This window comes from Lathamus discolor, chromosome 8 (genome assembly GCF_037157495.1).
Source record: "Lathamus discolor isolate bLatDis1 chromosome 8, bLatDis1.hap1, whole genome shotgun sequence".
In the NCBI taxonomy this organism is placed as follows: Eukaryota; Metazoa; Chordata; class Aves; order Psittaciformes; family Psittacidae; genus Lathamus; species Lathamus discolor.
The window spans coordinates 10166316-10184992 of NC_088891.1; the positions used below are offsets into that span (position 1 = coordinate 10166316).

The following is an 18677-nucleotide window of genomic DNA, read 5'->3' on the forward strand; positions in this document are numbered from 1 at the left end:
ACAACTATTCCAATCTAGCTTTCCTCAGAAGTTACAGTTGTCCTTTCCAGTTAATATCAGACATGTGTACAGCTAGACAAACATTCAATCATCCATCATCAGGTTTTCTTTCTGATTTAGAATGAAAACAATAGTAAATGCACATGGAAAGAAGTACCAGATTTTTTTTTAGTAAATTAAGTTACAGGAAAGGACTGTGCCTGACAACTGTTCTTCTACCATGTGAAGAAACATTAGACAACACTAAATGTATGCATATATGCTTGCAGAAAATACTGCTTATTAATAAGAGAACAGTTAACATTAAAAAAGAAAAATCAGTGTGAAGAGCAAGGGAAAAGATGGAGTGTGAAAGAGCATCCCAGTCTTGGTGCTTTCTAATTTTTGAGAGTTCATGAATCAGACATGATTCCCCTTGGTTTTTATTTTGTACAAATGGTACATTACATTCTGAATTGGACTTCTGAACCTATTGCAATTTATCAGTTCTAGAAAGTGCCCATAAGGTGTGTAAGATGTATAGAAGTGATGAGCTAGTGGCTTCTGCCCAGCTGCAAGTAATTTTATAGCTACAAAAGGTTACATTTATGATCCAACGGTAAAACCACTGGTGGATGAAGCTTCTATTTTACTCGAATATAAATCAAAGATATGCATCTGACAAAGAAATACACCAGACACCTACTGAACTAAAAATATGTCTTCCTCCTTGCCCCTCTAACCTTTCTTTCAGGTCATCCAAGCAGCGCTGAAGATGAACTTCTCCCGCTGTCACTAGCACATGCTCTCCTGTCTCCTGGATTAAAACTTGGACACATGGATCAGCTTGGTTTAAAAGCTTCATTCCTTTGACCAGCTGAGGCATATCACCTGGCAAAATAAGGTATTATTAACAAAGGAATACTTAAGGAGCAGTATTTGAAGTAGGATAAATTGAGAAACAACACTCATTTTCATGGAAGTCTAAACAAAAATACGTATTTCAGGAATACTTTCAGCGAAGTTTTGAGGTCTTTCTGTGGGCCAATTTCTGATTACAAGTTACAAAGTGTGGTATGGTTTAAGAGCAGCAACTGAGCATAAAATATACTCATCATTTGGCACTAAGAGTTTATGTGCTGATGATAAAGCATTATACAAACATAACCACTGCATACATTTGAACTGATTGCACATTTTTGTTTTACGTAGTTTTACAATAGGTTTAGTATATCAAGATAGCTACCACATTATCTTGCTTCCTTATCTACAATTAGCTCCAGATACAGCTCATAAACAGTTCAGAACCAACAAAAAAATTGAATGTTATCAATATAAAGTGATTAAAAATATCAGGAATTCACTCCTTTCTTTCACAAATTATCAAGAGATATAACCTTTCTTATTTATTACTACTGTTTAGAGTCATCTGTCAGTAAATACTTGTATTTCTGTGCAATCTTTCATGGCTAAGTGTAGTAACCTGTAAATTGCTAATGCTTAAAATGCTCCAAAGACATAAATAATAACATGTTAACTTTACTAAAATAAAAGCAAAAATGATTCCATATGGATCACTTAAAAGGCATAAGAGCAAATGAAGCACAGGAAGGGTTTAAACTATCTGAAAGCCACTGAAAAGCTTTAATGCTTACAACCTGAAAAGGGGAAAAATCAGGCGTGTGAGAGCTTTTCAGTGAAACAAAACACAGCTGTCCCTAAATTGAAGGTGTTTAAAGAGTCACCTTAAAGCTAATGGAGAATGAACAACCACAGCTGAATCAAATTTGGTTAGACTACATCAAAGCTATGCATAAACACCTCATGTCAGCAGCCCTTCATAATTAGTATTTATTTTAAAAAATAATTATGATTCCTTTCTCTTACTTTACATACGGGGTAAAGAATATCCACAGGCTTTCTAAGTATGCATATTCATATTCAGAAGGAAGAGTGACGTTGAACTCGTCATTCACTTGGAGACTATTGCAAGAAATATGATACTGTATAGTTAATGCTAAGCATGTAAGAGTATAAAAGAAAAGTATCCTTGGAAAACAGACATAAAAATAAATGAGAAATAGAAAATATCAGAGTGTTAGTTCCCATGGCCAACACAGTTGAACACTGTCAACCCTGTCTTTTGCATTTAAGCCCGCTAAGATGGATAAATAGATTATTTTTTTTTTTTTCTCCTTTTAGAGCTTATGGGAACCGTTCAGGAAGATTTTGACAAGAATGTGAAGACATGCAGTCATTTTGTAAAATATACATAGGGAAATAATTTGTACTGATTTAAGACACTTTTCCAAATAAGCAGATGCAGTTGTGAAGTAGGTTTGCTGTGGAAATCTGAGGCACCCATATGTCACAATGTGCCAGGGCCACCTCACAACTATATGCAGCTCACTGGACAACTGACTGCCTTCAAGTTAAGGCTGCAATGGCCAAATTTTGCTTGTTTTCCTGTTACTGCAAGCAGCAGCTGATTTTCAGGAAACCTTTGCAAGTGTAGCTACCTTTGAGGCTTCCATCCCTCTAATAAATTTACTTCAAACCATAGATTCAGAAGTTACCAGGGAGGAGAAATAAAGCAATGGTGTAAGAATGTAAAGTTTCATTTCCTTATGGAAAAAAAATTACACAAAAAACTGGTCAGTAGTTCTAGAATTGCATTCCTTTAACATTTTCAACTTAATGCTACACTCAGTAGAACCAGTAATTTCCAGTACTTTCAAAACTGCTTTAACAAATGCAGGATGTACAACATAAGATTACACATGACAAACAGGTGCTAAGCTGTACAATCACTTATCAAAAAACATGTAATGCCAGTGTTAGAGAATTTTGTAACTGCACAGAAAGCCAGTTATTTTGGTACTACTAACACTACAACAAGAGATGGAAATTGGGCTGAAATCCAAATACACCCAGACATATACTACTTGCTGGTTGTGATGGGGTATCAATTAGAAGCAGCATTGCAAATCTGTACAATGAGCTTAATGATATAACATCAAAGAATGTCTGCAGAAGGGAAAACCCAAAGATACACTCACCTTCACAGTAAAAGAATAGTGAACCTTTAGCATCACATAAGGTCTTACTTGTGGAAGTTACCTCTGACCATAAAGGGCACAACAAGGTCTTCTGTGTCTCCTCACCTACAGATACATGACCTAGCCAGCTAGATTTCACCAGGACAATAAAGTATAGCCCTCTAGGCAACACATATTTGTTTTATACTGGGTCAGTCTCTTATTCAGTGAATAGATCATAAACTAGCCAGATGACGAAGGGTGGGAAGATACATTGCTACCACACCGAATTTGCATTATTATCTCCATGCTCCTGTAAACTTACTTGGATGTTTTGGTTCAACAGCTACCCGCACAATCGGTGTCGCTTCAAAGTTGAGAGGTGTAAATGGCGGACAAGCTGGTGATGTTGACAGTGTGGCAGACTTAAGCACAAAATCTTGCAGGCCTCCTATTCCTAACAGGAATTGGAAAAACAAAAAAACATTGGGAAAAAAGAAACCAACAAAAAAATTGCCCACTGTCATATTCAATGAGACTAAAGCATGACCATCAAGCTAAAAAGAAAAAAAAAATCTGAACTTACTCTAATTACAAAAATCAGATTCAAAAATTCCTCACTGTTCATTTAATGTATCTGTTAAAATATTTGCTCACAATCTGGGTAACTCAAGTCTCTGGAGTGACATTTGATATTTAGTCTCACAGTTCCCAATGCATTCCGTCTGTATTTTAAAAAGGCATGTTTAGCACTCTGAACAGAAAGGACATGAGGACTTTTTTTCCTTTCTAATACATCCAATCCTTTGTACAGCTTAAGACTTATTTTTGCTGGTTTAAATTTAGAAAAATTTAGACTGCAAGAGCCGTCCAATGGCCACCCGGTCCAACCTCCACCCCAAAGCAAGGCTAACTTCAAAGTCAGATCAAGTTGTTCAAGGCCTGGTCTAGTCCAGTTTTAAAAACCTTTAATGATAGAACTGCACAGCCTCTGTTGGCAAGCTCCTCCAGTGCTTAATTACTCTTACTGTGAAGAATGCCTTTTTTTTTTTTTTTTACTTTCTTCCCACCCACCCCCCCCACCCCCCCCACCCCCCCCCCCCGTTATGCCCATTTGGGATTCCCCTTTTCTGTACCTTGAATTCCGTAAAATCTAATTTATGACATAGTAACCTATTCATTCTAACCCCAATATATTTTATAATGCTGGCAAGTTGGAGAAAACTGAGCTTAAATTGTAGTGATAAGAAAAAAATATACTAAAAAATATTAGCTATAAATCTGCAAAGTAGCTGCTGTAAATGCATATTTAGCTTTGGCTGGCTGGCACATTAAAGACAATTTGAAATTATTGCCTTCAAATTCCTAACCAACAGGACATCATTCATAATTTAGTCAGTGCTATAAAAACACTACCAGAAGTGTTTGACTAATAAAGATAACAAATAAAGCTGATATTGATATATACAGTCACTTTTCCCGATTCTCCTTCAATCATAAGCAATGAGCATTAAAGTACTTCTAACAGAGGATAAATTAAATGAACATATAACAATATGAGAAAACGGAAACCTTTAGCTCATAATCTATACCTGCTTAAAAATTAAATTCATAATTATACAGTGCAGTATATTTCTGCTCCTTCCTCCTCATCTCTCCTACTTGCCAAAATAGTGACAAGCAGAGAAGTTCTTAACTCCAACTCCTTATTACTACCCTAATACTTTTCCAGGTTCTTCTTTTGGCTTAGTTGTCTTTATTTGAGGCAAGAAACAAAGAGGGTCAGCTTTCACCCTATGAGATCATGAGGGAGCTTAAATTCTGAAGAGCCAGTCTGCTGCAGAGCTATCATCTGCAGAATCAGGACATTTCTGCAGCTCTGAAGGCTGAACGTCTGGCCAGAAGGATACGCCAAAACCTAAAATGTCACTATTTAAGTAAGCCTGTCTTAAACTAACTGGAAGCAGAACAGCATTCAATAGCTTTAAATGCAAGACAGCAGATGCTATGAAGAAAATAAATCTGTATAAACTCTGTGTTGCACCTGACCTATGACCAGTATGTATTTCCTCTTTTTCACTTATTCAACATGTGGTTTGAATGAAAAACAAATGCTGGATCATCATCACCACCAGGGACTGAGAAAGGGATGGGCCCATTTTATTCTGATCTTCTCCAGCTGGTAAAAAGAAAATGATTTAGAGTGGGAGGTGAACAGCTCCTTTTCACAGTGTAATGTGAACCAGAGAAACCAAGTTATCAAATCTTGCTTCAGATAGACTCACTCTCTTCTTTAACATGTTACTGTACTCTTACCACTATAAAGAAAACCTAAAGCTCTCTGCTCTTTTGTTTCACATTTGAAGGAAAAAAACACATGAATTATACTGGTGTCTGGCAACAATAGTATTTTATAAAAAAACCCTGTCAGTTTTCATGAAAATCTGTTAGGTTTGGAACCTGAGTATTTTAATTGCTTAACTGCGTGAGCTGGCACAGAGCAGTGTCCAGCTCTAACCAATCTGTTTAATTTACAAGTTCTTAGTAACGAATGCCAGCAAAAAAAAAAAAAAAAAACCAAAAAAACCCCCATAATGATTAAAGGTTCTTGGGCACATTTTTACATAATATGATTAAGAGTAACCACTAATGTATCTTCAGAATAACATTAGGAAAAGACGTAACTAATTCCGAAGTACCACGATATGTCAATGGAAGAATTCATAAATCTTACACTTACTTACTGTTCATCCCACTGAAATTTACACATACTACTTGACATCAACTCTGAAATGTGTATTAATATGTTAACTATGTGAACGGACTCAGAAAAGTCACCCCAAAATTAAGCTTATAAACACACCTCTCGTTTTAAGATGTGTGTCCTCATTTCAGCTGGGATAGAGTTAATTTTCTTCCTAGTGGCTAGTACTGTTAGTGCAACTGATTTTGTCCTGTTCAGCCCTTGAAGACAGACATTACTGTAACACACACATTTTACTTCATATTTCTTTTTATAGTACAATAATTTTCAAAAAGAAAGGACCCAAGGTAAGAAAAAACTGTTTAAGCAATGAAGGGGAGATGAAATACTGCTCTTTTGTATTAAGTTAGCTTAAAGAATGAAATACAAAAAAGCCTTGTAAGTATGTTTGAGACATACAATAGTGACCCCACAAAGAATTCCTAATCAACTAAGTATGCAGTCTGTCACACAAACCAACATGCACACTGGTAGGCAGTTTGTAGTACATTGCTTTTATTTATTCATTTATTTTAAGAGAAGCCAGAGTTAGATATGTCTATAGGAATTTTCAAACATGAGTATTAACTTTATCAGGAAACTGCTCCTTTTCATTAACTCTGCCTGTGGTGTGCCACCTGATTTCTGTACAGAAGAATAGATGCTGAATTATGACTGTTAGGGGAGTGTATAAACTTCAGACACAAGAGTTTATTAAAAACCCCTCAGGAGAAATATCACATACTTTGGTACATGTGTAACTACTTCTAACATTGTACTTGGTAGCAAAGCCTTTTCTTCAAGTCAGGAATCAAATCACCTTTTCAGATTTTATAACGTAAGGCAAAGAGCCATATCTACTAAACAGTTACTACTATAAGTGTATTCTTCTCTTCTGCATAGCCCTGTCGAGATTAAGGGGATTATAGTGTAGAGAACTACAAAGCAAGCTACCCATGCTGAAAAGTCAAGTCTACCAAGGAATACCATCTGAGATGTAAGTATGAGACTAGATTATTTTTTCCTGAATTCATTACCTAAATGCTTTGCCCCTACTGCAGAGTAATACTTTTGTTATGAACTAGCACTCCCATGTATTACTGGTCAATAAATAAATACAGTGAATGAACTCAACTGGACTTGAATAATAATGGGCACTGGAAAATACCACTCTCCAGGGCTCTGTCTGCGTGCCAAAGACTTCACTGAAAAAAAGGCAATTTTACAAAGTTTAACACTCAGATGAAAACACCCAGAGTAGCATTAGTTCTACAAACTTGATGCCACCTATAAAAGAAACAGGCAAGACTTCAAATATGATGTGGAGATTTAATTTTAAAAAGTTTACAAATTATCTCTCTTGTCCTAAACAACCTAACCCTACATGTAAGTATCAAACTGATTTTTGCTAGCACATATTAAGACTATTTGTATAGATGTAACTAGCTGCTTTTTACATAGACTATGTTCAGAATACTCTGACAAATCATTCACAGTAACTAGCAATAAATCTATCTGAAAGTATTAAACGTATTATTTCAACAACCATTGTCAATCTGTAGCTTGGAAATAAGACATCCTCTTAATAGAGAAAGAACTCATGAAAAGCCTGTGAGATAATATTATGAAAGACGTTCTGAGTTTGGTCGATTGTCATTTAAAAGTAGACCAAATTATGGTGTACATCAGGGAAAATTATCACACAGATGGAGAAATGTGTGATTTACAATTGTCCTTCCTTTGTTGAGTCCTTTCTATCACTTGCCCTAGAAGATAAGAATACTAAATCAAGTATATACCTATTTGTATCACTAGTGTTTTTTACCACATGATAGAAATAAATGGCAAAAATAGCTAAGAACACCATAAGTAAAATTTTCAAAAGGAGCAGGAGATTTAAGACAAGCCTCCATTTACTTTTCACCTCTATGTCTTGCTGGTAACCACGACACATCAGACAATCATTTTGCTACCTTTAAAGATAAAGTACACATTTCCAGCTGAATTCATCTATAAGATCTGAACACATAATAGATCAAGATACATGCAGTTAGTTTTTGCAGTTAATGTTCTTTCAAGATGTAAAAAATGAAATAGACACCACCACCCACTTAACTTCTTCAATCAGATAAGGAAATAATTTACTTTCCAGTATAAAGATCAAACAAAGAAGAATTAAAGCTGTTTAAATTTTAACTGCTGCCACATTGTTACTAGCCTCAGCACATTAGTTCAGTGGATCTTCATCTTCTCTCACTGACTGTATCACCACTTTAGAATCCATGGCAGCTCTGGAATGGAGATATGTCAAGCTCTGGACTAACACCGTAAGGAACTAAGTAAAGCAAAAAGCAAACATTAATCTTCTCACAAAGACTCTGTCTCCACTGAAATACATCATTTCTTATCAACATTCTCTGTTTAGAAAGATTAAGACTTTACAATATGCAAAGCTTTCTGGTTTAAACGCTTCATGCATTAAACTAATATCAGTGAAAAAAGACCATGCAAGCTCATTTGTAATTCATATAAAAAGAGGTGTGATGCAAACTTCTGTAAATCTACAGAATCTCAACTCTTAAAATGACAATGTGCCTTTTGTTTCAAAGGGAGTCTACAAACAGACTAAGATCTCTATAATTTTCTTTGGGCAGTAATATGAATACCTTTTTTCCCTTCCCAGTGACCTTTTGGAAAAAAAAAAAAAAAAAAAAATTAATTTAAAAGGTACCTTAAAAAATGCATATGAGAAAATAAATTCACAAATCTTAAAAATATGATTGGCTCTTGGATGTTTCCAGTTTCTCCTTAAAGTAAACAGGCTAAAAGCCAATTAAAACAGAAAGAAAAATATATTTGCCAGATATTAAATATAAAAAATAATGAAAATAATTCCATATCAATCATCATTCTCCTTCAATCTATTCACAGAATTCTCCTTTTCCCAATATCTAGGATAAGCCTAGAAAAGATTATACCATTAGCACAATTATTCATTAGGGGGACTAATACTGCTAAAAAAGAAAAAAGTTATTTTGCTAGATGAAACTGGCTTTCTGGTGGGATTAAACCCTGTTACAGTAGTATGCCTTTTTATTTCAGGAATCTTACAATGTTTTACAAATTACTGGGATTAAATGATGGCAACTGTAGGGATTTCAGACAAGCAGCTACTATGGTTTAAGAATGCTTCGTATTATACATTTATCGCCTCAGACTTTAAGCATGTTTCTCTTGAGTCTCACGGGCAGTGCATAGAGAGATCTGAGGGCAGAACTTGACCTTTCTGTATTAGAAACTGTTTCTGGAAGAGAAGGGAATGTAAATCAAGATACAGACCACATTCTAGTTGAGATTTCATCAACTTCTTCCATAATACACACCACATGTTAGCACAGATTGCCGGTGAGTGTCCTCATCTGTAATTGTGCACTTCCTCCTCAATTGCTCGTACTTGCTTCTGAGGCCAGTGAAATCGTTTGTATGGAAAACAGAATATTGTGAAGTATGTGCATGATTTCAGCTGTTCTTGAAACTTTCCAATCATTTAACAAAAAAAAGGTTAATTCAACATTTTCTTTTGTATTTAATTTCCTCTTTCCCTGCTTTTTTTTGAGCTTAGTTTCTAAAAATTATCAGAATCCAAGCCTCTCAAAGCCTCTGTCCCAGTTTCTTCATGAGTTTCAAAGAACACTTTCTACCTAAATAAGTTCTACAGATTAACAAGCAGAAACACGAATTTAGTTCCTCAATACAAAGGTGTTAAGTTATAGTTTTTATTGTAAAAATGTTACTTTTTAAGTTCACAGCAGTCTGGGGGAAATTGAACATAACTTTCTGATCACAGTAAACTCAGCCATATTATTAATGTTATAACAAAATTCCCTCTCCCCAAGGGACACAGTCATGCCATAAGACATTAAATGCACTAAATGACTTTTGACACAAGAAGTACCTCAATGCTTTACTATTGAATCATCAAGTAGTAAAAGATGAAAAAGTGCTTGAGCACCCTGCTGAGTTCTTTTAAGAAAAAAGACTAGCAATGCAAAGAACAATACTGTGTGCTTTTATAGAACTGCAAGGAAAGCAATAATATCATCTAACAGCATGTTCTGCTAAAATCTCTTATTGCCAGATTATAGTTTTTAAGAGGATTGCAAATATCTAATGAGTATCATTTATCTTCTGCTGAAATTCTTTGGGGGAAAAAATGCCATATATTTGATTAAGTACTGAGACTGCATGATAACATACATTTCCTAACTGTTGATTGAGTTGACAATTGTAACTATGAACTTTCCTATACTTTCATCAGACTATAAACTATAAACAATTTCAAGGAAACTATAAAAACCCCTTTACATTAAACAGTAACATCTTTAAAATGATAAAGGGAATGGATAGAGATCTATCTGCATTCAAGTCTTTGTGAACATGCAGACACCAAAGCTGAGTCAGGAATTTGCTTGCCAAAATATAAATTTACCTTAAAGTAAGTAGAATTAACCCAAGTTCAGTTAACATTCCAAATCTGCCTTCTGGGTTTACAAATAGGTGTAGTCAAAATGAAATATTGATTTCCTTAAGTTGCTTAATGAGGCAAATAAATATAGAAGATGAAAGTATTTCGGATGTAATGATGTTTTTCTTACACTACAAAATTATTTCATTTGTCATGCTATACTAAATTTTGAAGCTGAAAACTGAAGTAAATGATCCCAATTTTTTTTTTTTTTTTGTTGTGGTTAAACTTAATTTTAGCACAGAAACTTAAAAAGAAAGTTCATGCTTGTATCTGTAATCCAACCCCATTCCTCTGTATGTATTCTGAAATCAATGCACTTGCAGAAAGGGAAAAACCAAACCTTTACTTCAATTTAAGTTACTTTGATCTTTTAACTGTAAAGAATTCTTGATAAAGGCAGTAAATGGTCCCTTTTGTGGTTTTATAAAAATGTTAGTAGATCTACTCAGCAGAATACATGTAATATGTTGCCCGAGTCCACACATTACAATTCCTTTTCACACACCCCTCAACTTGACATCACATGAAAGCAGCAAAACTGAACAACAGTAAGCATGTGGCCAGATCTTTGTACATGTGACTACACAGACACTGGAACTCACTTCATTTAGCCTGTACATCAAATTAATACTTCCATTACTGCATGTGGAAAGCATTTAGCACCATATAAAACTCTTCAAGGGTTTTGGAAACACAAACCAAATTTTAGATTTATAATTACTTTGAATAAATGATTTTAATTTGACCTGACAACAACACATCTGAGTTTACTTATATTTCTTTTTTTAAATGACTACCAGAACTTCAGAGGCAGTTTAGCATGGTTGTTGTCCCAAACAAATGGAATTTAGGAATAGTTGTTTCAACATATTTACTTTGATAATCTGAAAGTCCTTTGAAATGCTGATTTGTTGGGTTTTTTATTAGTAGTAGTAAATGTGCTTTTGTAAATATATTCATGAAATTGCATATTATACTGAAAAAAAGATCAGCTGAATTCATATGGAACATCCTATGCAAAGGAAAAAATTTTGCCCTACAAACCTAAAGAAAAAGAAAGCCTTCTAGACAACAAAGCATTAACTATGCGCTCTAAAGAAAATACTTTTTTTTTTTTCTGATGAGAAATGTGTCACAGGTGTAGCTCTGGCTACTGCTAGGGAGCCTCCCTGTTCGGTGGCACAGGTAAACACATGCTGGTCATCTACTGATGACTTCTACTGGTTCAATGAGAAAATTATTTAACAAAAAAAAAAAAAAAATCATTCTTTTGTTTGTAATTCCTATACTGAAACTCTTAAGACTTCAGCTATGATCCTGACACCTGCCTTGTAGAAGACAGAAAAAGACGGGGCTATTGACCCATCATAAAGCTGTTTTGTACATAACTATAAATTGATAATAAATCTTATCCATGAAAAAGTCAACAAAACCCAAGAAAACATTGAAGTGTTTGGTAAAATACCTTAGTTAGTCTTGATATTAATATTCAATTAAGTGTGCAAAGGAACATATACTAAAAGACCTAAGTTTCTTCACCCTCAAAATAGCAGAACGAGATAAATCTCTATGTTCCAGCAGTCCTCTAGCAAAGGCAGAGTTTATACTGCTTACATTTCTGGACATTAAAGAGGAAAAAAATGAAAATATTTTAAAATAAACCTGTCTACCTTATTAAGTATATATTAGAAAAAAAAAGCAGAGAAATCCAACGTCTACTCTTTTACAGGACCACCATTGATAACATCAGCTAAGCACACATGCTCAGTTCTGGAAATCTATTAAAATCGGATCCTGTTTTCTTATGTCTGTAACACGAATATATTGTAGACCAGAAGTATTAATGAAAACAAGCACTTCTCACTTTACTCTCTTAAAATCTTTGTAAAACATTTCACCTAAATTGAAGGAAGGGATGGGGGGAGGCAGCAGCCAGGGGCTGCAAGGGAAAGCATTGAATCAAGTGTGCTCTATTAGATTGTGCATGGAAAGTGTTTAACATTAGAGGAAAAGAGATGGAGGTAAAGACTTTCTATTTAAAAATGTAGTCAAGTTTAATATTAATTTTTAATTGGACACTGGGAAGACATAAAACCACACACAATATTTTAATATTTTTATGATATTACTTGAGGCTAGATGCGAGTGAAGATCTAAAGTTCATTAGTGGTTTTTGAGCACACAGCAAACTAAATTCCTCTATTTTCTTGACCAAATGCTTCCCACAACAGAGCAAATTAACTACTCTTAGCTAATAGATCAATAACTTGAAATGATTTCTTCATAAAACAGACTAGTTATAGCATAGTCTGACAACCAACTGACCATTAAGAGAAAATGCCATTTTAGTTTTTAATCAGTTTTTGGAATGTGAACTGAAAATGGGCAGATTTCACGTATATACTGCTTTCTTAAATTGAAGATTATAAAATATAAGTAACATCTGTTACTTCCCAGAATCAATTATCAGTGGTGTTAAAATTAATGAGGCCTTCAGGCACTGATCTTGCAAGGAATTAATTTTAATCTGTAGAAGTCTTGGAGGTTTTGTCATGTTTGCCTAGAAAAAGCTACATGAACATATTGCTACAAGTCCTGCATTACATATCCGAGGTACATGGGGAATTTAGAATCTACTACCAGTAGTGCCAATTACTAAAGACAATGGTAGATAGCTTAAAAGTGCATTAAATTTTGTCCATCCTTGTGCTGATCCTAGAATTTGTTTAACTGTAGAATCCCAATATACTTGATTTACATGTCAAATAAAATATGAAGCCTTCATCATACAATAAACCAGGCAAAATGCAAAGATAGACTATTCAGTTACTAGGATATTTCAGATATCACAAGTAGAAGCAGCATACCAATTACTAAATGTGTACAATATCCTTTGGGAAATGCCCTACTGAGTCACTGACCATTTAGCCTGTTAACTTGTAAGACATGCAACTAACTAATTAAAATTCAATTTTCCAAAACCTGACCCAATGCCTAATGCTTCCCTTTAAAGGCAACCCCTGCACCCCAAGTTACATTTGCCTGCAAGTGATTTCTGCTTGATTAATTTGCTGCCTTGGGAAATATGGCTTGAAATGTTCCTAAGTACCATGAATAATGGATAGTTTCAGTCTGCATTATGCAGAAGTTGATGTTTATTTTAAATACAATAATTTTCAAAAAGGATAAAGGATAATGAAGAAGAATAATTTGACTTTAAGGTAAAAGAAACCTTCAAATAGTCCATTTGTAGTCAGAAACAATAACATTTTGGGGAATAATTAGAAGAAAAATTCTAACAAAAGAAAGCATCTTTCTGATGCCTTGGATTAGGACTATTTGACATAAAGTGTGCACAAAGAGATGGCATGAGAGGGTATAGGGGATGTCTTAAACACACTTGTTATATCAGCAGCCTAGGAAGTTAGTAATAATGAGTTATTTATCATACTCTCCAGTTTAATGGCAAAATACATTCCAAAATAACACAGAAAATGTATTCAAATTTAAAAGGAAAAAAACCCCAAAAAGTTACTGCCACATGAAAACCCAGGACTGGGCCATTAACACTGATCTTGGATCGAAAGGCTCCCAGATACACTCCAAAGATATGCTCCGAACCCATCAAATACAATGTAACTAGAATAGTGACAATTTTTTTAGTGAAAGGAGAGAATTACAGAAAGTTATTTGAAAATACACACATTAACCACTGACAAAAGCACCTAAGAAATACAGAACAAAAAAATTCTGGAGTAAATGTTCTGCAGGCCCTTCATCGTTCTGATTAAAACAGGGGTTTTGTCACAGCAATGGGAAAAAAAAAAAAAAACAAAACAAAAACACCAAAACAACATCTTATTTTTCCACAAAATTAAAACTATGCTTAAATCATGAATTTTACAAGTCAGCTTCACATTAGGTATTTCTGGCAGTCTGCATCTGTGTAAAATAGGCATAACAAAATCATGTTGATTTAAAACATTAAATGATATCTAAAAATTAAGACTGCTACTCCTCATACCCCAAGCATTTTTTCCCTAAGGAAAAAAAAACTTATTTCCCCCCTAATTTCTGATTGCTTCAGATAATGTAACATTGAGAGTTATTACTGTAATTCATAGTCCATATAACTTTGACTTCCTAAAATACTGCAACATTTAACTTTCATTAGCTCTAGGTCAAGAAGAAAATGGGGAAAAAAAATATACAGATCATTCCTAAGATCTGAGAATTCTTAAGACTAGTGCAGAAGACCACATAATTGAGTTGGGCTGTAAAATGTTCCTCTATTTCACAATGGAGAAATTAAATATAACTAATCTTAAGGCCACCTTGCAAATAGGTAACTAATAAGATTTAATTTTATTTACATCCCACCGGTTTACAGGCAATAAGAACTTCCCCAACATTGCTCTCATTGTTTGTTCAAAACAGGCATGAGCCTCATGCTGACAAAAGATACCAGGAAGGGAGCTCGGAGCTTTAACATCTCCACATCTGGAAAACCCTTAGTATTCAACTTCCTTTTCAGCAGTGGTAACACCTGTCACTGACTGCTTCATCTGCATTACAGCATAAAAGGAAGAGGGACCTTACCCCAAAAGATAGTCTAAGAACACTATCTCAAATACAGCTAGGGTGATCTAGCAGCCAGTTGCCCTGCTTCTGGCCTCCCAGCACTGGCATGTGTCAAATTCTGGGTGAGCCAATTCATGATACTGAATAAACAGAGTAAAACTAAGCTAATAAAAAGGCAATTTTCCCTCTTACCCAATTTTCACCCCCTCAACTATGAAAGCATTAATACATTTGTAAGAGACACTGCTCTGAAGTGTTCTCCAAAAAAAAAGGCCATATCAACATATTAATCGTAATGATGCTCCTATGGCATGATGAAGCCAACCAGAAGTACAGGTTTAACAATCAAGATGCTATAAAACTAGTTAAGAGACCTTTTTCCTCTCCCACCCATGTAGAAAGTGCAGCCAACTCCTCATGGTTCTGAAACAAGTTAATTTGTCTCTATGCCACAGTGCTACCTCCTCAGAAACTAGATCAGGTAGGTTAACATTTTGCTGACTAAGCAGAAGAGCCCACAGATATGGTATCATGTATCACCCACAAGCAGCAGCAGTGACTTGGCTGCTGCTTCAAGACAAAGCAAAACCTTAAATCACAAGAAGTCAGCTGCTTTTCTGAACAAAAGAAATGTGACTGCTTGCCACTGTTATGTACCAGCTTTAAATGCTTTGGAAGACTTGAGGGTAGATAAACCTTTTCTACTAAAAATGAAAAGCATTTCTGCTAAAAATGGCTGAATACTCAAATGACTTTATTTGGTTGAGAAGCAATGCTTCCAACACAGTATGTCATACTTCCTGATGGGATCATGTACACAGAAGAATCTGTTAAAAACAGAGTATGATTTTAGTATCATTTCCAAAGAAAACACAACTCCTGTAATCACACAGTCTCCCCTCAACAACTTTTAAACATGTTGTCAACTTCCACTAAATTTACCAGTGAGAGAGAGGAAAGGGTTCAGATATAATTAAGTTTCCACAAGTTATGTAAAAATCAATGGCTAAGTACTGAAGGGAGACCAAAATTGGTGAGCTCACTGAAAAAAGGGCAGGCAAAACACAATCATTATACATCCCTCTTGGAAGCAGCTGCCTGGCGACCAGCACGCGCATCCTGGCTGGCCAACTGGGACACGCAGCTTAGAGGGAAGCTGAGGATTTTAAGGACACCAGTCCACAGGAATCCAGGCTTTGTTAATTCTACTGCTCAGAGGACTTGATTTTTGAACATTGACAGAACAATCTTTTGTGGAAAAACTCAAAAAAATGTAACCATTAGGATTCCAAATATTTTAGGTCCCATTTTGAAAGCTTCTCAACACACAGCTCTTTGCCTCAATGAACCATGCAGGCTATCTTCAGAGTTCATCACATGTGCTTTCAACTTCCTTTTCCCAAACAGCTCCAGCAGACTAGAGAGGGGGGAACCGGTTTGAATGTCTTAGCTGATATTTAAGTGCAGTAAGTGATACAACAAGAACTACCAGCAGGTTTGCCTTTTCAGTTAGATCAACGGGTTCACAGTCATGCAACCCACAATGGGTAACCCAATACTTCATATTGCATAAAGCATGATTTGTGCAAATCTTAGCATATGACACTTGGAAAACACCAAGTATTTAAACGAGTATTTGTTGCTCAATATTATGTTTCAGAAATCCTGAATTCAGACTTCTGTCAAAGTTGGCAATGACGGTACTTTGGCCAATGAAGCTTAAAATGACACTAACTGATAAACTGATTTATTCCCCATATATTAACTTGAACAATTGTATAATTTATACATTCCAGTGTACATTTTTCTATTTCCCTACCTTGCCTTGGCTCAGGTCTGCTCACATTCAAGTCAATAATAGTTTGCTTAAAACAACAGTAAGTGCCTTAGAAAAATCTGCCCACTTCAAATTCATTAAGATGACAAAAATAATCTCTGTTCTGTGAGGAAAAGCTTTGACTCACATCCCTACTGGGGTCCTGAAATTTACTGCAGTTTCCCTACTGCAATCTCACTGTCTTTACACAGACAGGCCTAAAAACAAAGATGGCAATATAAAACACTCACTATCAAATTAGGTGAATTAATATATTAGGCAAAATATCAAAAAACAGTCAAGTCAGCAGCTGCTCTGCATCTTAAGACAAAAACTCAATAGCAACAGCCCCTCAAACATTACCCTTATCTACCTGTAACTGGAATTGAGCAATTCTTTATAAACGGTTTCTTATAAATCCATATTCTGAAACACATAAGGTGTAACTATGAGTATTATCTATACTTGTTATTGTCAGTTCATTGAGTTTTGACAATGAAATTAGAATAGTTACTACTAGATTAAGTACAAATGGACTTGAAACTCACACTGCTTGGCTTGCAGCCTCTGCAGAATAATATTTCTAGTAAGTATCAGGTTTTCTAATTATTTACTAAATTATAAACTACTACAAACAATCTGAACTTTGAGCCTAACTATCCAGTGCTGCCCCTTTAAAACTGTTGTTTAGCGGTGCTCCACAGTCTGACATCAGTTGATACTCCTAAATATAGCTCTGCCTTAACTCCCCCCCACAGATCACAAACCAGACAAAGCCAACTTCGTGACTCACACCCTGATACAGGCCAAACAACCCTCACAACACTTTTGCAATTTAATGTGAAGCATGAAACAACATCAAAATTTGGAGAAAATATTTAGAAAATAACTCACTAAAACACAGCCTTTATTAACCTCTTGACTTTGCAACCTTCCCATTTGTTACAAAGGATTTTGATTCTCTGCAACCATGCATGTACCATGCATGTGTCCAGAATTGATTACAAACTTCTTCACCCAAACTCCCATGCCCTCACTGAACCCCCTCTCTGCTTTTTCTGAACTCCCTGAAGAAATTTTAGTGACAACAGGAAATGGGAGCAAAAGATAAATATATAAAGCAAAAAAAGGCTTTTGTGGCTAGTTCAAATGTAGAAGTAGAGGCATTTCACAACCACAGATGGTATTTATTGCAAGAATGCTGTACATTACAGGCATTAGGTCTAATACACAATAAGACAAGCACTTCTTCACATGTGGGTGTGGAAGCATGTGTCCCCTCCCTGTTACACAGGAGGCCTGGCTCAGCTTAGGAAGTGCTCCAGCAGGAAGCTAAAACACATTTGAATAAATTGCTCTCTTGGATTAGTGGTTTATATTGCATAAACAATGCCAGTTAGGATAAGAGCTTGTGCATTTGCTAAGGTTGTGGTTAACTACAATATTCTCATATAGTCTTAATTTATTGACATGGATAACTAAGGTAGTCAAAATTAAAAGCTGAGGTAGAGCAACAGAAGGAAAGGCAGAGATTCAAAGAGAAAACAGGAGGTTGACACTAACATTTGGGGTGGGGAGCTCAGTGGAAGATGGGTAGATTTCAGAGCCATATTAACACTCCAAAGACAGCTGAGGGAGGTCCAGCCTAATTTCTATAGCCTGTTTATTACTCTATGTAGAAGGCAATTCGTGTAGCTATGAAAGTTACAAAAACATTCAGAGAAGAATTTTCCCATCTCTTTGTCATATAAAACAGTAGCTTGTCTCAGGACCAATGAAGTACCAAAGAAAAAAAAGGAAGCTGAACAATATGTTTTCATGACAGTGGCTTTACTTAACACTACACTGCGTTTGAAACCAGTACAGTATTTCCAAGCTGAGCTAATAAGTAGGCACCACATTGACTGCAGATTTTTGGCTTTCAGAATACTCTGTGAGATTAATTTGGATTCAAAACATTTGTAGATTTTCTGCATGAAAAAATGCACATTA

At 35.3% G+C, this 18677-nt stretch overlaps 1 protein-coding gene across 1 annotated transcript in view; it reads right to left on the minus strand.

Moving 5' to 3' along the window:
- EFL1 (elongation factor like GTPase 1) overlaps window positions 1-18677 on the minus strand; it is a 76814-nt gene that overhangs the window by 22619 nt on the left and 35518 nt on the right. Inside the window, exons 16-17 of the mRNA XM_065688219.1 lie at window positions 3343-3474; window positions 723-870 (exon numbers count right to left, since the gene is read on the minus strand). Coding sequence (XP_065544291.1) covers window positions 723-870; window positions 3343-3474 — 280 coding nt within the window. The remainder of the gene's footprint in view (window positions 1-722; window positions 871-3342; window positions 3475-18677) is intronic.